The 12,700-nt window shown below is 40.8% G+C and overlaps 1 protein-coding gene across 5 annotated transcripts in view; it reads right to left on the bottom strand.

Moving 5' to 3' along the window:
* Positions 1-12,700, bottom strand: part of CNTN1 (contactin 1) — a 484,199-nt gene that overhangs the window by 27,059 nt on the left and 444,440 nt on the right. For all 5 annotated transcript variants that reach the window (XM_029058335.2, XM_029058336.2, XM_029058332.2 and 2 more), the window contains 2 exons: positions 8,311-8,423; positions 5,453-5,609 (listed from right to left, as the gene is read on the bottom strand). In XM_029058335.2, the coding sequence (XP_028914168.1) occupies positions 5,453-5,609; positions 8,311-8,423 (270 nt within the window). The remainder of the gene's footprint in view (positions 1-5,452; positions 5,610-8,310; positions 8,424-12,700) is intronic.

Genomic DNA, 12,700 nt, shown 5'->3' with positions numbered 1-12,700 from the left:
GGAGAGTCCAGTACAACAGAACTGGCAGACACATTCCTTGCCCACAGCAGTGTAGAGGGATCATTAGTCCATCAGTTTATCCAAACGCTATGGATCTAAACAATGCTAAACCCCGACATGAAAATATTATTGGCAGCCTGGGGGTTACAATTGTAATGCTCTGATGCTCTGGCACTAAAATGTCTTGCGCAATTCTAAAACGTAAATTTCACTTCCAACTGCAAATCCCTTTTAAGGAAAGATATCCATGAGTCGGTCATTCAGATACGATGAGTAGATCAAAAATATCTGCAATATCCTTGGTACCAAATTTCACCACTCCGTAATCCTTTTTAATCCATTCCCACTAATTCTGACTCTTTGATCGTTTGGACTGGAGTTTATACCCTGCTTCCACTCTTGGCCCTTTCTCGCTACCAAAGGCAGGAAAATTTTAATATAAAGAAGAAAGCATCTCAACTAAGCTAAAGTTAACAAAGCCTCATCTAATAGCAAAGCAGCAGCAGCTATATAAAGGCAGCCGCTAGTCAAAGGGAAAAGAGACATTGAATCCACCCCATCACAGGAAGATTTAAATTCCAGAAAAACAAAGATAAGGAAGGAAAAGCACAGATACAGCAAACCACTCTTGAACATCCAGACACACAAACACACACTCTCCTACGGTACTGGGTAAAAACACTGTTAATAATGTTGGTATTTGTTAAGCGCTTACTCTGTGCAGAGCACTGTTCTAAGCACTGGGGTAGATACGGGGTAATCAGGTTGCCCCATATGAAGCTCACAGGCTTAATCCTCATTTTACAGATGAGGTAACTGAGGCACGGAGAAGTGAAGTGACTTGCCCACAGTCACACTATTACAATTCAGCTCTTTCAATATTCCTTGAAGACTGAATTAGTGATTTTATCATATTCAGAAATGAGATTTTTCAAACCACTGAAGTCTAGAAAACTGAATATAATCAAACAAGTGTGTAGTTATGATCTGCAGTATTCATTGAATGATACGCTACATAGTAGCCTTGTCATATATTGAAAGGCTAGATAAATTTGAAGCACGTAAGTCTTAATATAAGGAGGTGCATGCAGTTATGCCCGACACCCATATGTTTGGGGCATGATGAGGGAATTAAAATGAAATTCCAGATCTTTTCAATGGTATAAAAAGCCTTGCAAATTTCATCTTGACATACTTCAAATGCTTCAAGTTTGAAACAACTGAAATTAAAAGGAACATGCTATTTGCAGACCAAAGCTCCACTAACTAAACAGAAGATATTAAATACTGTGTACTCTATTTTCTTGTACAATAATTGCATGGTTTTCTTAAAAGAAATACTGAATTAATTGGAATGATGTTCAGTAAATGACTGAGAAAAACTTTAGGGTACAGAAGAATCAAGGGAAAAACACAGAATAAAATTTTACTCGTTAAAATAATGTGTAAATCTGATCTTCAAGCACAGAGTTTTACAACTGAACTTTATTTAGAAATTTGAAAATAGTATCTTCTAAATCCAAATTTAGAAGATTAAAAATATTTTTTACCTACAGGCCTACGAGATAGAAATAACTTTTGATCTTTGTAAAATCAGAAGAATTGAAATACCTCATTTTGTTTAGAGAGTGAGGTCAAGACCCAGTATTCATAGCATATATGCATTTGATTTGGATTAAGAGTAGCAGTTGAAACAAATAAAAAAGATTACTTTAATATTTTCCATTACGACGAGATACAGCAGTCTAAAAAGCAGACTAAAAATTATATTCAAACATTTAAAAAAATTAGACAAACTTATTAGCCTTGAGATTAAAATCAGCCATTGCAGCCTGTAATTGATTTGCGGTATCTCAGTATACAGCAGTGCTTCTCAAATGTTTCATGAGGTAATTCCCACAGCTTGCCCTCATATTCTATACCCAGTATTATGCTTTCATCTTTTGTGAATGATTTGATCCTCCAAATAATGTTTCAAGCTAGAATTTGGAAGGAAGAGAAGAGAAATGGGAGACGGGAGCCTTGAGAAAGAGGTGGAAGCGGGCAAGTTAGCTGGAGATTTAAATTTCAAAGTAGACATCATGGAAGAACAAAAGGGAAGTAGCCAGTGATTTCCAATTTTGCAACTCACCCTTGGAGTGCAAATTCTATTCCACTTTATTTTTGCTTGCATGACGGGAGCTATGAGAGAGAGGTGGGAGAAAATGAGGCATTCAGAGGAGGATGAAGGTAAGTGCATGGAGTGGTAGATGAAGATAGTGATCATGAGCACCAGTGAATGGGTAGAATGATGGGCAAGAAGAGGAAGCAACTCTTTATTCTATATTACTATCACCTGCTGATCATAGGTACCAAAACTATCAATGGTATTCATTAAGTGCTTACTTTGACGGATAGCACTATAGTAACTCTTGGAAGAGTATAATACCATTGAGTAGGCAGATTCGATTCCCTAACCACAAAAAATTTACAGTCTAGAGGTGGAGTTAACCACTGAAAACATAACAGGGAGAATGGCCGAACATAAGGTTATGAAGGTGGGGTTTCCAGTCTAACTTAGACTGGGAGCCCCATATGGTACCTGATTATCTAATATCTACCTCAATGCTTAGTCAGTGCTGGGCATGTAATAAGTGCTTAGCAAAAACCTCAATTATTATTATTATCAGTGCTGTGAGACTGAGGGTGATGGGAATATCAAGTGCTTAAGGGATAAAGGGCTAAGTACACAGACAACACAGAAAGGAGAGAGAGACTGGGGAAATGAGGGGTTAGTCAAGGAAAGGGTCTTGGAGAAGATTTGGAGGATGGCTTTGAAGTCGGGGAGGGTGATGATCTGTGAGATATGAGAGGGGAGAGAGTTCCAGGCCAGAGGGAGGACCTAAACAAGGGATTGGTGGCAAGAGAGCGAATTCTGAAGTACAGCGGGTAGGCTGGCATTGTAAGAGCAAAGTTTGCCGGCCGGGTCGTATCAGATCCCTGAAATAAGGTAGGAAGGAGAGAGCTGATTGACTGTCTTAAAGTCAATGGTAAGAAGCTTCTGTTTAATGTGGAGGTGGGTGGGCAGCCATGGGAGGTTTTTGAGGACTGGGGAGAAATGGACTGAATGTTATTTTTAGAAAAATGATCCCGGTAGTGGTGGGAAGTAAGGACTGGGGACAAGAGAAATGGGAGGCAAGGAGGTCGGAGAGGAGGCTGATGCAATAGTCAAGGTGGGATATGATAGGTGCTTGGATCATCCTGGTAGCAGTTTGGCTGGAAATGGCAGAAATAGACCTCCACAGCTCTGAGTTAGACTACAGGCTTTCTCTTCCCAGTTGTCAGACAAGATCTAGTTTAGAATCAGGACTGAAAAGATTAAGAATGGTGCCTTTCTGACCTACTGGCTCTTGGAAAGTCTCTTTCCTTCCATTTCCCAACCCCCACAAATCTCCATCTCCTTTTCTTGAAAGCCCAGGATCATGACTATTCTACTGTATTCTTCAAAGCACTAAGTACAGTTCTCCGCACCCAGTAAGTGTGCAGAACCTGGGATCTAATTCCAACTCTGTCACTTCTCTGCTGTGTGACCTTGGGCAAGTCACTTCACATCTCTGTGCTTGTTACTTCATGTACAAAATGGGGATTAAATCTGTGAGCCCCATATAGGACATGGACTGTCCCATGTGAGTATCTGTATCTCCCCGAAAGACAATTACTCTCTCCCACTTCAAAGACTTATTGAAGGCACATCTCCTCCAAGAGGCCTTCCCTGACTAAACTCTCCTTTCCTCTTCTCCCACTCCCATCTAACACCCTGACTTGCTCCCTTTATTCATGCCTCCTCCCTCCCCCATGGCACTTGTGTACATAGCTGTAATTTATTTATTGATTTAGTCATATTGTCTTTCCCTCAAGACTTTAAGCTCATTGTGGGCAGGGAATATGTCCATTTATTGTTGTACTGTACTCTTCCAAGTACTTAGTACAGTGCTTTGCACACAGTAAGCGCTAAATAATTACGATTAAATTGAATTACTTCAGAATTTAGTAGAGTGTCTGGCACATCATAAGCTCATAAGAAATTCCATGACTGATTTTTATCCTGCTCTCAAAATGTAAAGTTAGCACATATATTGTTAATAACCTGGGATTTGGGGAACCAGGACTCTGCTTCCTTAATAGTTTCCAAATTCCAGCCAACTGACACTGCTCCAGGAGAAGAGTGGGAGGGCGGAAATGAAGAGACTTGTCAGCATGCCAAAGTCGAAGCAGCCACCAATCATGCCAAATTAATGAGGGACGATTCCCAGATATCTGCTACTGTCTTTAAAATACTACAAGTTACTTCCCATCCCATATGACTGCCTGTTCCCTGCTTTGTGGGTCATGTCCTGGTTTGAGAAACACCGGTATAGAAGAGTAAATTGCAAAGCTCATCCATCCATGATATAGTGAAAGGTTGACCAAGTACGAAATGCTGGTTAACAGACAGAAGCAGTGAAAAAAAAATCAATATTGTATTTGGATTATTGTACATTTCCTAAAAAGCAGTTTGATCAATATCTAGTTGAAGACATAAAAGATCCAGGTGCTCAGTGTTAGAGAAATTTGGCTCATTTTATCCCAAATAAAAGCAATGTAGAATGAATTTACTTGGCTGTAAAAAAACAGTTGTTTTCAAAACTGTCCCATTTAGTCATTAGCAAATGAACATCCATATTTTAATTAAATTTAAAAAGTGTAAAGAGAGAGATGAATAAAAGGAGAGAACATTCAAGCTGTTACATACCTTCGACTCAGTGTATTCAGAGGAGAAATCTGGTCCTCTTTGGCTCATCTCACAATCCAGTCAGACTGGTCTGCACTACCAGGTCACTGTTATCACTGTTATCTCAGTTTTGAACCCCTGGTACTTTAGACAATTGTTTGGGGCAGTGGCCTACAATACTACAGTAGGGCTTTATTTATTCATTCAATAGTATTTATTGAGTTCTTACTATGTGCAGAGCACTGTACTAAGCACTTGGGATGTACACTTCGGCAACAGAATTTGGTTTTAGGTCCACTGGGACATAATCACTCTACAACTTTGGAGAACACCCTTGGAAATCTTAGGGGTCCCTGAAGGACCAACAGTAACCTCATCAAATATGCTTTGAACTGGGGATGGAGGTAAGGAAATCAAGAATCCACCGTGAGTGGGATCAAGCACAAATATGTGAGAGAAGTGCAGTGTCTCTATAACCTGAGACAAACACCATGGCATATCCCATCATGAGTGGCGAAAACTAGGAAATGCCAACGTTCTAGTGAGGCACCAAGAGACTGTAAATCTAGCTGAAAGAATGGACTTGGTCCTCAAATAAACCCATGCGTGTTTATCCTCCTCTCCAAGTTTTGGTTTATTTTTCTTGCATTCGTTCCTTTTTAAGTTCTAAAAATTCTGGCATATATGAAATCAGAGGCCTACCTGAAATCTTAATTTGAGATACCACTCCATCTCCTCCTTCACTGTGCGCTCGAATCTCCACAACATACTGTCCATCCCTGGGGATTGGGACTTCGATTGAATGTGAACCAGTTGAAATCAAGGTGCCGTCATGTTGTCCATCGGGTCTGTAGAGTACCTTAGAATGGGCCAAGATATATCGCATTAACCAAATGGCATTATAATGTGAGTCAAAGCTATGATCTATCAACAGGGGAATAGCCTCTTTTTCCTCATTAAATGAAAACATGTATTTTAGTATAAAATGAACAGGAGTTATTTGCAGCTGGAAGAAAATGTTGAGTTTTTTATTCTAAATGGTCCAGTAATATTGGTTGACAACTCACTTCTATTGTTCTCCCACATGGAAGCACAAATGAGCATATTTCACTAATAATAATGTTGGTATTTGTTAAGCGCTTACTATGTGCCGAGCACTGTTCTAAGCGCTGGGGTAGACAGAGGGGAATCAGGATGTCCCATGTGGGGCTCACAGTCTTAATCCCCATTTTACAGATGAGATGCATACTAGTGGATGCATTCCACAAAAAAAGAAAAAAACAACTTACCATATACCACAAAAAGTTTTAAGAAGGTTCCCTGTATTATAGTCCTAGTTTTGTTGTGTTAATTTGTCTCTGAGTTGAGAGCTCATAGTAAATATAACATTAATGTGTACTATAAGGGATATATGGAAATATTTTTTTTCCATTTTAATGATTTATAGGAGGAAATTTAATTTGTTAAGGACTTCCCAACACACTGGGTAGAACTGTAATTCTATCCCCACACACCCAAACCATGAGGTAAAGTATTGTCCTCTCTCAAGCACTTCAAACAGTGCTCTCACATATTAAGCGCTCAAAAAATACCACTGATTGAATCTCTCATCCTATTACTATTCTTCAGAGCAATTTCTTTACTGCTCAAAACCGACTATTGTAATATTTGTTAAGCACTTTCTATGCGTCAAGCACTGTTCTAAGTGCTGGGGTAGATAGAAGCAAATCGAAATCGGGTTGGACACAGTTCCTGTCCCACATGGGGCTCACAGTCTTAATCCCCGTTTTACAGAGGAGGTAACTGAGGTGCAGAGAATTGAAATGAGTTGCCCAATGTCACATAGCAGACAGGATTAGAACCCAGGTCCTCTGACTCCCTAGGCCACGCTCTTGTGAATAGGCAATGACGCCACCGCTCTGCCTGCTCAGCTCCTCTGGATCTCCAGAGTAGAATGAAACTCTTGGCTTTTCCAGCCTCGCCTCCCTGCCCTCTCTCAGAGCCCTTCACCTTGGCCAAGCAAACAACCTCCCTGCCACCTAAGGCTGGACCTGATTCCCCTCCACACCATGGAGGAGACCACATCCCCCCCTGCTTTTTACCTCCCCAGCAGGAAACGGAAGAGCACCTGCAGTCTGAGACCTAAAATAACCTTGGGGAAGCTCCCGAGTGCTTAGTCCAGTCAGTCAATTGTATTTATTGAGTGCTTTCTGTGTTCAGAGCATTCGTTCATTCAATTCATTCAATCGTATTTACTGAGTGCTTACTGTGTGCAGAGCACTGTTCTCTCACTTGGAAGAGTACAGTATAACAGACACATTCCCTACCCACAATGATCTTACAGTCTAGAGGACACTACATACAGTGCTCTGTACATAGTAAGCGCTCAATGAATACCATTTATCGATTGATTCATATCCAAAAGACCAACACCCTTCCCATATTCAAGACTTATTAAAATCACATCTCCAAGAGGCCTTCCCCGACTAAGAACTCATCACCCCTACTCACTAGACTGTAAACTCATTACAGGTAGGGAATGTGTCTGCTAATTCAGTTGTGCTGTACTCTCCCAGTGCTTAATGCAGTGTTTTACACATAGTAAGGGCTCCATAAATACCACTGATTGATTGAAAGTTAGTGGCTGTGCAGCTATGGGTGTGGACCCTGAATCGCAAGGAGAAGTTCTGCTTCTCTAGCCACAGCTCCCTACTGACTTATTTTGAATATTACTATTTTAATGTTTTCAGGTTTCATTGCTCTCAATGTGTCTGTCTTCAATCCTCTCCCAAACTTAAATTCATGGATTTTGAGTCTCTTGAGAGACAGGGTCTGTGTCTAATTCCCACCTGTGTACTTTTTCCCATTGCTTAATAGAGTACTCTGAACACAGTAAGCACTTAATATATATGGTTATTGCAACTACTAATCTAATTATATACAGAAAACCTCTTCTATTCAATATATACCAGGAAGATAGTCTCTCTAACTTTATAAGAAAAAGTGTTGTTGGGATCTTGCTTAATAATAATAGTTATGAAATTTGCTAACCCCTTATTATGGGTCAAGCACCATATTAAGCACTGGGGTAGATAAAATATGAACAGATCAGACACAACCGCTATCCTATATGGGGCTCAGAGTTAAACGGAGAGGAAGAACAGATATCTTATCCCCATTTTTACAGATGAGAAAACCTAGGCAAAGAGTTGCTATGAGCTGAGATTAGAACCAGGTCTCTTGACTCCCAAGTCAGTGTTTTTCCACTAGACTGTAAGTCTACTGTGGTCAGAGAATGCATCTGCATATTGTACTCTCCCAAGCGCTTAGTGTTCTGCACACAGTAAGTGCTCAATAGATAATTCTGAATGAATGAAGAAGCAACATGTTGATTGGGAACTCTCAGTTTCTTCATGGTAGACTGACGACTTTAAATAAAACTAAAGGTAAAACTTGATTTATTCAGGAACAGTGTACACTTCCTCCTAATAGCAGGAATAGAAACGTGAAAGATGGAGACATACAATACACCTTAACTAGAATAATATCTGTAAATATACCTTGTATCCTTGTACGGCAGATTCATTTGAGAGAGATATAACATGATCCCAGGTGATGATGTAGCGTGAACCAGACCTGATGGAACTGATAATTCTCGGAGGCTGGCTGGGAGCTGGAAAACCAACAAGCAATTTAGTGGCAGAGGAAATTTTATAAATATCTTGAAAAATGGGATTTCTGTACTGAAAATGGAAGAGGAAGGAAATAAAAAACCTAAGTTCTAAGCCCAAATCAACAACATGAACAGTGAACTTACCGGTTACTCCAATATAACTAAAGGTAATGAAATATTTGGCCTGAACTATCTAGAATGGAATGGGTGGCAGTAAATACTATGGGGTTTTATTTTTTAAATTATTTTTAGCTTTCATTTTTCAAACTGCAATTGATAAGCTCACAATAGGAAATATATATATAGAAAAGAAAGCATGCACTGCCCAGTCTGATTTCATATAGCCACCATTATACCTACTAGTCATGAATGATTTGAAAAATATTCTGATTCCTACACAGTCATTTTGGCTCGATCACTAGTTTTCAAACTCCCTCAGATTGCCATGACGTACATATATATTATGTACAGGTACCTATACATATGCATATATAGACAATTACTCTCCCACCTTCAAAGCCTTATTGAAGGCACGTCTCCTCGAAGAGGCCTTCCCTTACTAAACCCTCGATTCCTCTTTCCCCGGTGCCTTCTGAGTCACCCTGATTTGCTCCCTTTATTCACCCATCTCAGTCCCAAAGCGCTTATGAACTTATCTGTAGTCTATTTATTTATATTAATGTCTGTCTCCCCCTCTAGACTGTGAGCTCATTGTGAGCTGGGAGTGTGTCTATCATCACTGTGGTATTGTACACTCCCAAGCACTTAGTTCAGTGTTCTGCACATTGTAAACACTCAATAAAAAATGACTGATTGATTGCTCTACCTATCTATTTGCTTGGTCTGGTGGAAAGAGCACAGGCCTGGGATCAGAGGTCGTGGGTTCTAAACCTGAATCCACCACTGGCTACTGTATGACCTTGGCCAAGTTACTTAACTTCTCCGTGCCTCGATTACTTCATCTGTAAAATGGAGATCAAGACTGTGAGCCCCTTAAGGGACATGGATTCTGTCCACCTTGAGTACCTTGTATCTACCCCAGTGCTTATAAAAGTGCTTGGAACATAGTAAGCACTTAACAAACCCCACAATTATTATTATTATATCTGATATTAGCTGTTACTTCCTCCTATCTAGAATTTACTTTAGTGTCTGTCTCCCCCTCTAGATTCTAAACTCCTTAAGAAAAGGCATTCTTTCACTTTTTGTGTATTCACCCAAGCACTCAGAACACGAATCAGCAAGCAATAGTCACTCAATAAATACTGTTGGCTTGAATGATCATTATTAATGTAAACTCTATAAATTTTGTAGTCCCTTGAAACCTTTGGATAAGGTTGGATTTATTAATTTTGCTCTTCCAGCTGGCAAAACAACTTCATATTCATCTATTCCCAATTTACTTCTGCTTCATTAAATATGTCTTTTGAGCATGAATAAATGTAATTGTACTTTGAACTTTATATCTTGAATTTATAGAGTGCTTTTTGATTTTTCAAAAGGATTTTTACATTGCTCCCCCTCTTTTTGTCATCACAATTTACTGAGAAAAAAGGAGAGGCAGAAATTATCCCTTCAGACTATGAGCTTGTCGTGGGCAGGGATTGTTTCTGATGCTGTATCATATACTCCCAAGAGCTTGCTACGGTGCTCTGCACACAGTAAACATTCAATAAATATGACTGAATGAATGAATGAATTCAACTGCATTTATTGAGCACTTACTATGTGCAAAGTACTAAACTAAGCACTGGGGAGAGTACAATACAACCATAAAAGCCACTTTCCCTGCCCACAATCAGCTTATCATCATTTTACAGAGAAGGAAATTGAGATGCAGAGCAGTCAAGTGCCTTTCCCAAGGTCACACAGAAGGTCAATGCAGAGGTGAATTTAGAACTGGGTTCTAATTCCACGCTCTTAATTCCGTACTCTGTCCAATAATCCTTATTTTCTCCTAACCATGTTGACCTTGTGCCGCGAGCCATTTCTAGGCCAAGTGTCTGCAGTTACTGACAGTGGAGTTTCAGAACACCTATAAGAGACACATTTACCAAGCAGAAACACCAAAAAGCAAGAGGCTCCTGCTTAAACCAAATGGCACTGGAGCTCCTCTATATGTACATCGTTACTGACACTGGACAAAGGCTATTTCTTAACTATAACCATCATAGAATAGGGAGACCTCTGCTTACCCAGATAAAAATCTGTAGAGGCCCCTGGTGTATAACTATCCAATCTCCACCTTAGCATGGGACAGGACAGTAGTATTTTATTCCCCCTTAAAAAGAACACATTTATCATCCCGGACCTCCCACAGATTATCTTCTTAATGTCATTATTTCAAGGATACAGAGAAGAGAAAGTGCTGATAAAGCGGTTGGGAAAGTGAAGCAAGACATCAACAGCCAAGAAGGAGATGTGAAGATGAGAAGAAAAAGCGACAGGGGAAGAAAGGAGATGGCAAGATTAATATTATTATCATGGCATTTGTTAATTGTTTACTATGTGCTAAGCACTGTTCTGAGCACTGGGGTAGCTACAGGGTAATCAGGTTGTCCCATATGGGGCTCAAACTTTTAATCCTCATTTTACAGATGAGGTAACTGAGGCACAGAGAAGTTGAGTGGCTTGCCCAAGGTCATAGAGCAGACAATGGGCAGAGGCAGGATTAGAACCCATGTCCTCTGCCCCCCAAGCCTGTGCTCTAGCAAATGGGTCAAGAAGAGAATGGAAAGAATGAAAACACTGACCCAAGAGACATTTTTCACTGTCATTTTCCTTTGAATGTGCCGGCATATGTTGCACCAACCAACGATGGAAAAAGGAGCAAAATTTTATTCCGCTTCCCATCAGCTGTCATGAAGCAAATTAATGGAGCTGAGCCTAGGTGAAGTATAGCCGATTCTCACCATCCCTCTCTCTGCATACCAAGGGCCTGAGACCATGCCAGGGAAAGGACCACTGACCCCCTCAGTCCGCTTCCGGACATCGGGGGCCTGGCACCGAGCCAAGGGGAAAGGAAGCCATCCTTGCTCTGCCTTTCCCCCTCAGGTCGCCCCTCCTGCACCTCCTGGCCTGGGACCAGACTAAGGGGAAGGGAAGTCGACCTTCCCACCCTCCCAAGTCCAACCTTTACACTTTGGGAGCCTGGGACTGAATCAAGGACACTAACCGCCCCCAACCCCTTTTTGCTTCACCCTTGCAAGTGGATTTATACCCTTTATTCACCCCTCCCTAAGCCCTACAGCAGTTATGTATATACCCGTAGCTTATTTATTTATATTAGTGTATTTCTCCCCCTCTAGACAGAAAGCAATCATGTAGGCAGGGAACGTGTCTTCCAACTTTGATAAATTATACTCTCCCAAGTGTTTAGTACAGTGCTCTGCACACAGAGAATGTTCAATAAATATGATTAACTCCATCCTCAAACCCCCCTGCTTTCCATCCCCATTCCCTATCTCTCGTCCCTGGAGCCGGGCCACATACTTTGTCAATTAAATGGAAAACATAAGGTGTGGTCTCTCTAAAAGCCTCCCCTGCTCCTCCACGGTCCTTTCCTCCTCCATCCTCCTCTTTGATTCCCCCAACCTTCCCAGAAGTATCTCAAGAGATCTCCTGCCACCACTCAAATTCCACCCCCTCCAACTGTGCTTCTGAATTCATACCTTCTCACCTCATTAAAGCAATTACCACCTCCCATCTTCAACCTCTCACGTTTCAACTGTTCCTTCCCCGTTGCTTTCAAGAATGCTCATGTGTTTCCTATCCTAAAAAAAAAAAAACCTTCCCTTGACCCCGTAGCTCCTTCCAGTTAGTTCCCTATCTCCCTCCTACCATTTGTCTCTAAACTCCTACATCCTCTGCTCCATTCATTCAATCATATTTATTGAGTGCTCCACTTCCTCTCCTCCAACCCCTGCAATCTGGTTTCCACCCTCTACTCCATGTACATGGCACTTTTTCAATTGCATTTACTGAATGCCTACTGTTTGCAGAGCACTGTACTACATCTTTGGGAGAAGTATAATATAACAATAAACAGACATATTCCCTAATGTTACCAACAATCTCCTTTTTGCAAAACCTAATGGCCATTACTCCATCCTAATCATCCTCAACGTTTCTGGTATAGTGGACTGATCCATTCTCCCAGTAACATCATCTATCCCTGGCTTCATGAAAACTGTCCTCCCTTGATTCTTCTCCTATCTCTCTGACTGCTCCTTGTCAGTCTTGTGTGGGCTCCATCTCTTCCTCCCATGCTCTCCTAA

This window comes from Ornithorhynchus anatinus, chromosome 2 (assembly GCF_004115215.2).
Source record: "Ornithorhynchus anatinus isolate Pmale09 chromosome 2, mOrnAna1.pri.v4, whole genome shotgun sequence".
In the NCBI taxonomy this organism is placed as follows: domain Eukaryota; kingdom Metazoa; phylum Chordata; class Mammalia; order Monotremata; family Ornithorhynchidae; genus Ornithorhynchus; species Ornithorhynchus anatinus.
The sequence above is the reverse complement of the archived record's forward strand: the minus strand, read 5'-3'. Positions and strand labels throughout refer to the sequence as shown.